At 37.9% G+C, this 13,379-nt stretch overlaps 1 protein-coding gene across 2 annotated transcripts in view; it reads left to right on the top strand.

Moving 5' to 3' along the window:
• Positions 1–13,379, top strand: part of vps9d1 (VPS9 domain containing 1) — a 41,579-nt gene that overhangs the window by 8,014 nt on the left and 20,186 nt on the right. For both annotated transcript variants that reach the window (XM_055009116.1, XM_055009117.1), the window contains 7 exons: positions 5,391–5,453; positions 5,906–5,958; positions 6,890–6,977; positions 8,782–8,864; positions 9,878–10,026; positions 11,293–11,625; positions 12,692–12,821. In XM_055009116.1, the coding sequence (XP_054865091.1) occupies positions 5,391–5,453; positions 5,906–5,958; positions 6,890–6,977; positions 8,782–8,864; positions 9,878–10,026; positions 11,293–11,625; positions 12,692–12,821 (899 nt within the window). The remainder of the gene's footprint in view (positions 1–5,390; positions 5,454–5,905; positions 5,959–6,889; positions 6,978–8,781; positions 8,865–9,877; positions 10,027–11,292; positions 11,626–12,691; positions 12,822–13,379) is intronic.

Below are 13,379 nucleotides of genomic sequence, written 5' to 3'. Positions count from 1 at the left end.
GATCTGTTGTGTTTCAGAAGCTATATTAAATGCAGCAAAAATAGTCGAGCTGTACCAAAGGAAATCGTACCAATAAAAAAAAAAAAAGACAGAAAATCTGCACATTGTCAGTAGATTAACTAAATATATTATACTAACACACTAAAATTAATTATAAATCTACATAAAAAGCTTGTGTTTGCAGCATGTTAAATCATTTGAAGCTGCTACTAAGGAATGCAGCAAGTCCAGTTAGGTTAGCTGCTGTTTTTATATCCTCTGACATGTTGGTTGTTTAGCTGTGAAACACAAACTGCTGTTGGCAAAGTTTAAACTCAGCTTTTTGAACAAATCGCAGCCACACCGATGACCTCTGTGAAATGTTGTCAGTTAGTTTGGAGCTGACTCAGAGTAAACATTCATTAAACAAGACTTGACAGCTTCCATTAGGTTGGGCCAGATTGGAATTGTGAAAATGTGGAGGTATTGTCAGGGAGGTTGTTCCTCTGGTTTGCCAAAAATGATGGACTGGTTGACACATTTCCTTGAGTAAATACACCATTTAAAATGGGTTGATGGAAATTCCACAGCAGGGTAGGAATAGTTTATTGTTTAGCAGCCTGGACATGGTGTAAAGTCACAGAGAGTTAGAAAAAAATGGATATTATAAGATTTAATTTACTGTTCACCTATTAAACACAGGTTTCTAAGAGCTTGCTGTTAAAACTTACCAGCTTGAGGATAACTGGTGGTTTTAGTTATGTGAAGCCTTAAAATAGAAGTAAAACGCACGTTTAAAATGTTTCCAATTTTCCAAATATACTCTTTAAATAGACCTTTTCGTCTCCTCTGTCCTTGATATGGAGAGTGTAACCAGGGTATTAGTGGAACTAAAGGTGTTAAATTGGTGTTACTTCCATGTTTGAACTGTGTTTTGTACAATGTGGTGTAATTTGACACCTTTTTAACACAAAGGAACCATTCATGACAGCCATTCACCCATGAAATCGAGCTGCAGCCCTGCTCACGAACTAACTCATCCCTGTCTATAAACACAGCGTCCATGATGACAAATGTATTTCTTTAGCGGTTCTAAAGGAAACCTCGATCAGCTGCCAAAATCTAATTCCATAAATGTGATGTACAGCTGAGCGTGAGAATGGTTGTCGTGACAACTCTGCTGTGCGTGCGTGAGTGCGTGATGTCAGTCCATTAATAAAACATTGCCTAATAGTTTTGAGCTTGAAATAACTCCAAGTTCAAAACCATAACATCATATCATACCAAGCCTGTATATGAAGAGAACTAAAGCTCTTCAGGACCACCAGGTAGAATAAAACTAGAATTCTGAAAGTGTTTCAGTTTGAATACAGAGATGTTTCCAAGAAGCTGCCTCAGAAATATCAGTTTGAGTTCAGACATCATTTAAAGAACCCATACTATGCATATTTACAGGTTTATCATTTTATTTTTGGAGAACTGTTCATATATATAATTCTAGTATCAGCCCAACTGTATTTTAAACAGCATCTATTGACAATAACATCATCGATTTAATTGCTGCTGTGGGTGCATTCTGGTTTGAAGCCAAATAAAAATGAAGCTTAAGGCAATTTGCCAGAGTTGCAGCAAAAAAAGGTGGTGTTCAAAGGCACTAATACCACTAAAAAACTATTAGAGATTTAAAATCAACAGAAAAAAGACAATTATATCATTAATTGCAAACATATTATTAATTTCAGCTTATGATTTACTACCTGCAAACCTAAGGCCATCCCATCTGCCTCTGTCCCATCAGTCTCTTTCTAGTAACTCCTTCAGAGGACTCATAGGTGTCTTGGTGGCCTCCCTCACTAATCTCTTTCTTGTAAGTCCTTCAGAGGAGTCATAGGAGTCGTGGTGGCCTCCCTCACTAATCTCTTTCTAGTAACTCCTTCAGAGGAGTCATATGTGTCTCGGTGGCCTCACTCACTAATCTCTTTCTTGTAAGTCCTTCAGAGGAGTCATATGTGTCTCGGTGGCCTCCCTCACTAATCTCTTTCTTGTAAGTCCTTCAGAGGAGTCATAAATGTCTTGGTGGCCTCCCTCACTAATCTCTTTCTTGTAAGTCCTTCAGAGGAGTCATAGGAGTCGTGGTGGCCTCCCTCACTAATCTCTTTCTCTTTCAGAGAAGTCATAGGAGTCTTGGTGGCCTCCCTCACTAGTCTCTTTCTCCTTCAGAGGAGTCATAGGTGTCTTGGTGGCCTCCCTCAAGTATGATTTACTACCTGTAAATCAAAGGACGCTCCCATCAGCCTCTGTTATAACTTTGTATGCTAAATAGCAGCATGCTAAGCTATGATGTATAATGTAACTACTTGACACCAGCATGTTTGCATTTTTAGTTTGAGCATGTTGACGTTCTGTTTAAGTGCAGCATCAGTGAGCTGCTGTTAGCGTGACTGTAGACTCTCAGTGTTGTTTATGAATTACAGAAACGCAGCATTAGCTTTGGTCTCGGTGATGTTGGGTTCTTGCGTCTTACGCTTCGGTCCCTGTTGTGAAAAGAGTAAACAGAAGTGAAGCCTTGAGGGATAAAAGGATGTCGGCAACAACAATTATCCTGCAAATGTAGGTCTCAGAATTATTCTTCTAGACCACAAACATGCAGAATTAGAAGTTTATATGTGCAGTTGTTGTCTTGTAGTAAAACTATCTTCCAGGTTTTTTTTACATATCAACCTGATTTTTGGTTGTCTTGCTGACATTAAGTGTGGGAACCATTAAATGTAAAATCTGAAGAGTTTTATCGTTCATGTTTTGGTAGGTTATCTGTAAAATCTGACCGAACTAAGGCACGCCTTGGATTAAAATGTCTCCTACACTGGCACGTTCTGGCTGGACTGTTAAAAAGATGCCAACACATAGCAGCTAATTTCAGGGTGTGGTGTGGAACAGACAGAAGGTAAAAACATTCCGCATGGGTATTCTCTGCTCATTGTCATTTCCAGTATAGTGTGTTGTTTCATGATTCTGTTGTAGAGATACTGTGTGGTGGAACAACAAATACTTATTCCCTTTTGCTAAACAGAATGGATAGAATTAATATGCTAACACTAAAGATTCCCAGTTACATTAAAAAATAAAAGTAAACCAATGAGTGTTCAGTTCCTCAGATGCTGGGAGTGCATGAAGACTCGTGTTCACTCTTGCAGCCAACAGCAGGACATTTTAGTGTTAGCAGAAGCCGCTGTAGAAACTAAATAAAGCTGGTTGACTGTGAGTTAGCTGCTCTTTCTGAATGGCTCACCTGGAAGCAGTGAGGGAGCAGAGTTATACACAATTTGAAGTGCTATTGGGTAGTACTTCAAGTGAAATTCTCTAAAGCTAGGAGGCTAACTAGTTGTTGGGGGGTGGCAGAAGTAAACATGGTCAAATATTAACGGCTTTTATTTCACACCTCCACGTTTGTAATGACCACAAAACACAACAAAAATAGATTTTTTGCGATATTTTAAAAGTAAAATCAGGTGGAAAAGCGAGCAGAGAGCTAAACCTATGCTTTTATTGTGAACTTTCGTAGCCACTGATAGCCGTTAACTGTTATGTGTCAGCTGCACAATACACTGACGCTAAAGATTTTCCTGTTGTTGTGTGGCGATGTTACATTTCAAAATAAAACTAATCCAGTGTGTGTTGAGTTCCTCGGATGCTAGAAGTGCATTAAGAGTCTTGTGTTCAGTCTAGCTGCTAGAGTCTAGCCGCGAAGCAGCTGTAGAAAGTAAATAAACATGGTTGACTGTGAGTTAGCTGCTCTTTCTGAATGGTTCACCTGGCAACACTGAGGGGGCGGAGTTATACACAGTTTGAGCTGTTATTGGATAGCATTTCAGGTGAAATCCTCTAAAGCTAGGAGGCTAACTAGTTGTTGGGGGGTGGCAGAAGTAAACATGTTCAAATATTAACGGCTTTTATTTCACACCTCCACGTTTGTAATGACCACAAAACACAACAAAAATAGATTTTTTGCGATATTTTAAAAGTAAAATCAGGTGGAAAAGCGAGCAGAGAGCTAAACCTGTGCTTTTATTGTGAACTTTCGTAGCCGCTGTTAGCCGTTAGCTGTTAGCTTGTCGCTTCGCCCCGGTTGCTGAAAACTGATAACCTGAGTGGAGGAAGAAGAGCGGATTGTGTGGAAATCTCTTCACCTGCGGACCCATTTAACGCCGGATAAAGTCAGAGACACGAAGCTGAGTTGTTTTCTTGTCGTCTAATCAGTTTGTTTGGTTAAAAAAGACTCTGCACTCAGTTAAAAATGATGGTAAGATGCCGCGACCGTTAACTTCTAGTCCGCTAGTTTAATTTATTCACGGTGGATGTAAGCTAACGTTATTTTAAACCGTCGATATTCGTTTTGTTTTGTGTCCGAGTTATTTAAAATCATGTTAACTTGTCGTTCAGATACGGAAAATGTTTTGGCATCATGTGGAGCTTGGAGGTTACTGGAGAACACTGAAGGAGTTTGTTCAGGTAAACTCACATTAGCTAACTGTTTTTTGGCTAATTAACGCCACCTATGTTTGTGTTTGTTGGAAAATAAACACACAAACTACCAGGTATGTCAACTGCGGTGTTCAAACCTGTATATATGTCTGAGTAGTGAAAAATAACACAAAATAAATGTTAAATAAAGCCACTATAGTAAGCAAAATAATATATAAAATAAACGTTTTTAATTAGAAAAGCTAAATTATCATAGTGTAGGTTTTATTTGATCATTGTGGGAACTCTAAATGGAGGGTCTGGGGTTGGGTTAAATGATTTGGGGAAATTTTCTAAACAATAATGCAGTTAACAGTTTATCTCAAAAGCTTTGGTTCAATATTTGTTGTGTAATAGATTTAAATCATGTGATGTTGCATCACTACATGAGACGCCATCAAAATATCAGCTGCTTTTTATGGTAGTGCAAAGATTAAATACATAAATTGCATTAAACTTGTATTTGTTGCACATTTAAGTGGTTTAAAAGGGTTCACTGTAACTTAAGACTTATGTTGTGAAAGTTTGCGGTGTTTTGGTGTTTGTTGTTGCTTTTGTCAGTATAATTTAGACTTTTGTTCAGTGTGTTGTCACCGTTCTTGTTACAGGATAGGTTTTGATGAGATTTTAGTTGAGAGATGTGATGGGATTCACATTCCTTGTTTATTTTTTACTTCAATATGTTGGTGTGTGACTTGTTGTTTTCCACTTTCAGTGTTTAAACATCAGCTGAAAGGTTAAATTCTATAATTTTTCTGCAAATGAGATGATTTGTCTTTATGAGTTTGAGTTTATTTTTTGTGATTTATTTGATCATTTTGCTGTGGAATCAGTTTAGTTGCACGGATCCATGTATTTAAAGTAATTTTTTGTTTTCTTTTCCAATGCAGACACTGTCACTCCAGCGGCAGATGATGGAGAACCTCATCATAGCCAAAGCCAGACAGGATGCTGTATCCTTCTTCTGCCAGCTTGTATTGTTTAATGTTGCTTTGTAATATGATAAAAAAAGTTTTTCAGTAAGATTGGATGCTTTATTTCCATTTCTTATGCTACTTGATCAGCAATAAGTGATTAAATTCACCTGCGTTGGTGAGCAGACGGGAAACACCAGGTCATAGGGCGCAGATATAATAAACTGTTGCATCAACTCAAGCATTTGAGGCATTTAAATATCAAACAAACTATAATTTCTGTGGAAAGGTCACAGCACAAACAGCGTAGAACACATTTTAAGTGGTAAAATACCAAATATTATAAACTAGAATGTCCACATCAGCAGCTTTTCTATTTCCATCACAGGTTTCATATATAAGACTCGCCATGTTTAATCATAAAGACACCATTTACATCTCTTATGACTGATTGATGTCGAGGTTTGATGTTTCCTTAATGTTAACTTCAGCTGCAGAGGAAGATGGAGGAGAGAAGACTGAGGCTGCAAGAAGAGGCCAACAGGTAACCTGGTTTTCCTTTAATTTATTTTACTCCTTTATTCTTTTCTTAACCTCTACCTTCTATTTTTAACCAGCTAAAAATGCATTGAGGACTCTACATGATATTCTGAAAATTCCTTTCATCCAATTCTAGCTTCCAAGTTGGACATTTGTGTTTGTTTAGTGGACATTAACAATGTGAAAAATGTTGCACTCAGCTTATTCAGTCTTCAAAACACCAGTGTTATTTTTTTCCCACTGAATTTAGCTTTTTTTGTTATTGTTTCATGTACTTGAGCTGATTCCTTCTGGCATCTTCCAAAATTGGATAAGAAATCTACAAAAATAACTCCCTTATGAGTTTGTTATTATCTGTTTGATGAAATTTTCAGAAAATTCTTGGAGAGAGTTGAGTGAATTTTATAAATTATTTACATTTGTGAGGTTTACTGTTGCTATTTCACCAAAAAGAAGCATTCGAAAATCACAGATGGAAGGGAAACTGTTGAACATTTTCAAATGATCAGTTTTAATATCCTTAAATTAAGTTAAATAAGTTGAGATATAAGGATGTAGCTTATACGTCCCCTCTAATTCCACTTATATGCCCAAAATTTACAGGATTGCTATGATACTGCTTTATTTTGTATTTCTTTAAAGCTGCAGTTTTGCATGTATGGTTCAGTGGGCGTGACTGCAAATCCATATTAAATATAACTTATAGGCTAATGTGTGCAGAAATTATTATTCTGTGTATTGCAGGGGTGGTAATTAGGTTGGTATTTATGACTAAATTGGATTTTCACAACTTAATAAACCACAAAGATGCAGGTTTTGTGCTGCGATTCTGCAGTTAAGAAATCCTTCTGACACTTAAACTCATAAGGATGATACCTCCAAGTTTTCTAAGTGCAAAATGATCCATAAATGTTTTTGTCTGTTTGTCATTGAAGGAGATTTGCAGCATCTGGAGCGATGACTGCAGAGGAGCAGGAGCAGCGAGTTCTCTACGCCAATGTGTTGGAATATGAGCAAGACCACGTAAGTCTGCAAGTAAATTCTATGAAGACGTATAATAATAAAGAGGAGGCTGAGGAGAACATGGAGAGGGACTAGAAGATGATATTGAGAGTGATTTATAATGGAAAGATACCAGCGAGAGTGAAAGGGAGCATTTACAAGATGGTTTCAAGACCAGCTTTGTTGCAGATGGTGCCGCTGTAATGAAGTTATGTTGGACTACAGGAAGTTTTACTCCCGTTTCACCCTCCAGAAAATCGACTTAGAAATCTGATCTGAATCGACACCGACCAGCCACAACATTAAAACCACCGCATTTATGTTGGTGTTCTTCATGCAATCAGAACGGTTCTGACATGTTGGGGCAAAGATACAGGATCTCTGGTGGTGTCCAGTGGTGTCCGCCACCAGCAAATCTTTGGGTCCTGTGAGTTGCAAGGTTTGGCTTCGGCCTCGACGAATTGGACTTATTCCAAAGCATCCCATTGATGAGCCACTGGACTGGGATTTAGGGAGTTTGGAGGCTGTGTCTGAGCCTTGAGCTCTTGGTTGTGTCGTTTTTGAGGTGTAGAGGGGCACATCGTCTTGCTGGGGGAGTGTTCTTGGTCTGGAACAATGTGTAGGCAGGTGGTACATGTCAAAATAGCATCCAGATGAACACCAGGACCCAAGGTTTCCCAGGAAAACATTGCATTATTACGAAAAAAAAAATCAATGTTGTACACTTTAGTTGTCGATGGTTTTAATGTTGCAGCTGATCGGTGTATGTTGGTCCAGATTATTTGGTGATATGAGAGATTTACAGATCCAGTTTCAAACCTCCTCACTACTTTCAGACTTTTCAGAGAGCACCGATATTATCTAACATATTTGATATCACGAATTCAAATCTAGATGGTTATGACAGTCCTGCTATCACTCAGAGGGACGGACGCTGTTGGCAAAGAAAGCTAAACATTCTAGCCCTTGAGACTGAAGTTAAACTAAGACGAGATGATCCTTCATTAATCCCGCAGAGGGGAAATTTACAGTATTACAGCAACAAATGATAATACGTGATATTACAATAGGCACATATTGATATTTAGCTACAGATATTGAAAGTGTCAGTTAAAATCTCACCTCCAGTTCTTGTTGAAGAAAATACAAACCATGTTGACCACATTTTTTTCACTCAGTCTTGTTCCTGCTTTGATTTTTTTTGTCACTGTAGAGTATTACTAGCATTAACACAGCCTGTTGCACCACAGTTTCCATCCGATTCCCTCCTCTGACACTATGATCATAATAACCTCTTGTACTTTGTGATGTTTTATTATTTTGAAATCTTGTATTGCAGTGTACCTCTGAGATTAGACAGAAGTTTTTCCTTATGATGCAACTCGATTTTAAAGTCTGTTAGGATTTTAAAACTCCTGTAGTCTGAGCCCAGTATTAAAGATGCTAAGATTTGCACTTGACAATATAAAAGATGAAAGAGGCTTAAAAAGAAGAAGAACGACATGCAGCCACAAGTTAATAGAGCTTAACACAGTGTTGTGTGATGCATGAACTTAAATCAGCAGCTTATATAGCAACAAATACTGACATGATAATGCATCCAATAACCATAATTACTAAAATACCTAAAACACCAACACTGTTATTACACCAAGAGGCATTTATACCCTACAAACACTGGACCGACCTCACTGCTGTGCTGCTAGCTTTCTGTTGAACCAGAACGGGGAATTTGCTTTGGGAAAATGAGTCAACTAATCTACGTTGTTGTTTTTATTTACAGATTTGGTTGTCATGTGTACATCTTTGTTGTCTCTTTAATCAGGATTGGCCCAAACAGTGGAAAGCCAACATGAAGAAGAATCCTGACATCACACTGGTGTCAGATTTAGTCTCCTACCTGCTCAGGTAAATTACTACAACATAAACCAGTGGTTTTATTGTTGTTCTTTAAAACGGAGATCACAAATTTTGGGTTCCTCTGAATGTTCAAGTCTTTTGATTGATCAATCAGTGTCATTTCAGATAGCAGTGTTGCTCCAGATTTTACTTTTTTGTTATTTGAAACCCAGAACTAAATTCTGTAAAATATTTTTGGCAGAATTCTGAGAATGGCACATGTTTTCAGACCTGGGAATCTTTGCGTTTTCACAATTTCAAGGGTTCAGTATCTCCAAAAATAGAACTTCCACAGCGATGAAATTTGGTGAAGACACGGACAGAAATGATTCCAGAATAGAAAAGAATAAACTTTATTTTCTGCCCTAATAGGGTGCCAGAAATTCTCCTTTGACAACACATCAAAACACACTTAAGAAAAAGCTCATAAAGTACAGACGTCTAAAGGAAATGTCAAAAAGAAACAGCAGCCGATAAAAAGTATTCTTATTATTATTTCATTTTGTTCAAGGAGGTTATGGCAGTGGGAGTAAAGGATTTTTTATAGATGTTTTTGCAGGCCGGTTGGACTTTATTGAATTGCAAAATCATTCAGAATTTTCAAATCAGTGCCCAGAAAGTTACTTACTTAAGTTTTGGGCCCCAAATAACAAAGAAGCAAGTAAAAAATTAGACGGTGCAGCAACATATTTCCTGAATTCTGTCTGAATTGTGAAAGATTGACCTCAGTTTGTTGTTTTTTGTGGTCCTCGTCACCCTAAATTGGACATTTTTCCAAAGAAAGTACAGATTGTTGTGAAGCATTTAGTAAAAATACAGACCATTATGAACTACTGTTGTTATTGAAACTTTATTGTCTTATTTTTTCCTAATTATCTATTTAAAACATAGAAAAATGGCAGAAAAACGCCAATGTAAATGAAAGCCATCCTAAAATGATCACATCTGATTAGAGTTTGTTTATGGTCAACACCGTTTGTAGCAGGACTCTGAGGATTCACTAACGTTTATTGTGTCCTCAGCCGGTCCGACCACCCGGTGGTGAAGCTGCTGAGGAAGCACCAGTACAGGATTTACAACCGGCTCTACCCCATCGTCAGCAAAGGTCTCCCGCAGAGTCCCAACATGCCACTGAGACCGTCTCGCAGCATTCACAACCTGCTTCGTCCAGGTGAGGCCCCGAGCCAGGAGCCTGGGTTGATTATAGGAAGAATAGATTTACATTCATCCTCTTTTTCTCAGCTCCTTAATTGAATTAGAGAATCAAGATGATATCAAGTGAAAGTAGACTGTTTTCTACAATGCAGACAAGGAAGAATCTGGGTTAACAATGTGAGGGATAATCCCCTTAAACAGTTTTAATTTTGGTCAATATTTGTGCAACACTTCTTTCATTTAAAGATGCATTTTACTAAGTTAAATTACTTTTGTGATCTTGAATACAATCTTTTTCTTTTTTCGTTCCTCTGGTTGTTGTCTTTGACTGCTGATTGCATTGTTTTTTTAAATTTATTAGCAAAATCTGGTTAGTGTAGATGCCTCATTTTTGCCATTTTTTTCCAATGAGACACATAGAATGAAGCGTTTTGATGAAATACCGCAATTTTAAGCTTAGATTTGTGTGATTTTTCAGACAGAGCTGCAAGTCATGCATGGTTAGTTAAAGGACTGTTGAAAGTACAACTTTTTTCTGCTTTTGCATTGTGTAAACAAAACAAAAGATAAAAAAAACACAGCTTTAACACCGACAGCAGGTTTTGGTATTCAGAGGGTTAAATGTTTGCTGTATTTAGGATATTTTTACTGGCTTAAACTTGCTGTCACACCGTGCTTTCCCACAAGGATTTATCTCTGCAGTTACACTACTGTTCAAAAGTTTGGAATCCTTATATTTGAAAGAAAAGCCGGTTTTTCAATGAAGATGACATTAAATTAATCATAAATCCAGTGTAGACATTGTTAATGTGGTAAATGACTATTCTAGCTGGAAACAGCTGATTTTTAATGGAATATCTCCATAGAGGTACAGAGGAACATTTCCAGCAACCATCACTCCTGTGTTCTAATGCTACATTGTGTTAGCTAATGGTGTTGAAAGGCTCATTGATGATTAGAAAACCCTTGTGCAGTTATGTTAGTACATGGATAAAAGTGTGGAATTGCCAAGGTGACCCCAAACTTTTGAATGGTAGTGTATATCTCTGCTCAACGCCACCAGACTCCTCTGACAAAAACAGTAATTTTACCTTTCCGATCACATTTGTACCACTGTGTTGATCAGGTTGTTTGTGTTATTAAGGTGGTTTGATGTTAGTTCAGATCCAAACTAATATTAAATCGGTATTTAAACCTAGTAATAGCTTGGTAGACCTGACAGTTTAAATCACATGTAAAGGTAACTTTAATATTATTATTTGTGTTAATGTTTTGTGGACAGAGACTCAGAGGAAGCCAATCAGCAGCTTCAGCACCGACTCCTCACTCTCCCCTTCACACTCTCATGAGCTCAACACCAACTGTGACGACGAGGAGGCAGAGGAGCCTCAAACTCAGCCGACGGTGGACCGGGAGAACTCGTTTGAAGATCTGGAGCAGTTCCTGACCCAACTGGACTGGGCTCCACCCCACAGTGGCACCGACGAAACCGGCTCTGATTCAGAACCAACCGGCGATCCATCTACGCAGGACGAGAGCCACGTCCAGGAGCTGGAGAATAAAGCACTAAAAGAACACCTGAAGGCCATCGTTAAGGACATTCATATCGCAATAGGTGAGCAGGACGACAGATGTGTGTGTATGCATGTTTACAGAGTGTCCTACTGTGTCACAGTTAGTGGAAAAATAGTGAAAAAAGCTCTAGAAATAATACTGTAATATTGCCTCTAATCACTAAATGTCAGGCCTGATTATGCTGAAAACTGCAAACATTTATTTGATCACAATTATTTATGAACAGAACACACAAGGGTCATTTGACAATGCTGGGATATTGTACAGATGTGCAATCACCTCTGTTATATACTGAATGTGGGTATTCATGAAAATTGCAATCATGATTTTTACTGGAATTCAAGTGGTTGCGTACTGATAAAGACATTACATGCCTGCAGCATCATCAGAAAGCATCATGTTTGTGATGTATATTCATGTTAAGAAAGTCGCACATGGTCTCTTAAATAATTCAGTCCAGCCTTAAATGATTCTAATGCCTGATTTCTTCTTTGTAACGATTCCACCATGTTTACATACGCCACTTATACCAGTATTATTTAAAGCAAAATTTAAAAAGCCTCAGACAATTCAACTTAAAAAAAAACATGGTTATTTAACTCTTCCCAACAGAGGTGGTTCAGTACCAAAGCAACACACAAGGTGGACGGGAAAATAAAGAAAGAAAAAAGATAAACAGAAGAAGTGACTAAATAATTCTCAAATGGGAACCATAAGTTCAAAGGCTTTCTAAATAAGTTTAATGCAGAATTGTGCGTGTTCTGTCTTGAAGGAGGAAGACAGGTGGAAAGGCAACACATTAAAAGAACCTTTCCTCCTCAGAGTTTAGATTATGTCACTTCGATTGTTGTTGGAAAAAACTAAATGAAAAAAGTGGAAACATAACTGACCAACAAACAGGATAGTGGTTTATTGTGTCTTACATTCTCAAGGAGCTGTGTTTTACAAAGACGTTCGTTTTCTAACACCACAGATAAATATGACTAAACTGTCCCTGATGAAAACTTGACTAATTGCTAGTTTTATTGACTATAGCCAGTAAAAAAATCAGCATTCAGCCTGTAAGTTGTTGAAGATGAAATGACAGAGTTGTGCTTATATTTCAGAACAGCTGCTGTCGCTGTGTTTGCTGTCCTTCGAGTGTCTGAACACAGCCAGCTATAAGGATCTCTGTCTGGCCAGCATAGAGGAAGCCTTCTTCCCACCACTGTGGAGCGCCATCGTCACCCTTTTCAGGTAGTGAACCCTAAATCCTGGAACTCAGTGTGCAGATCAGACATTTATCTGATTCATTAAACAGCGATCAAGCTGTCAAGCTACTGAGAAATGTGGTTAAACTAGTAACACTGCTGCTCAACACTGGTGAAATGTAATGTGGCAGCAAAGGTCAGAAATAAGAACAGAAATAAATGAAATAACGCTGAACCAACTAATAAACGCAAGATATTCATAGGGGATCATGTTATGTGTGTTATAATAAGTTTAAAAATAACTGGAATGAGGTTAAAAGGTTCAGTGCACTTTTAGTAAATCAGTTTTTATGTTTGAGATCAAGTGTTTCAGTGTGGGTCTGGGTCTCTCAGTGACCACCATGTGGCAGTGCTGCTCTTTTACAGTCAAATCGAGTCTTTAAAAGTACCATTAGGACATTACTAATCTCTATGATGTCCACTTTAGTTTTATAAGTGTTGGTGTGATGTTTATTTTGTGCATATTTGCACTCAAAGTTGACTTCTGGGTTTGATAGCAGTCAGTCTGTGTCTGTTCAGACAGGGATGTTAGTGCTACCTTCTC

This window comes from Amphiprion ocellaris, chromosome 3, assembly GCF_022539595.1.
Source record: "Amphiprion ocellaris isolate individual 3 ecotype Okinawa chromosome 3, ASM2253959v1, whole genome shotgun sequence".
NCBI lineage: Eukaryota > Metazoa > Chordata > Actinopteri > Pomacentridae > Amphiprion > Amphiprion ocellaris.
Note: the sequence above shows the minus strand (reverse complement) of the source record. Positions and strands in the feature narration are given on the sequence as shown.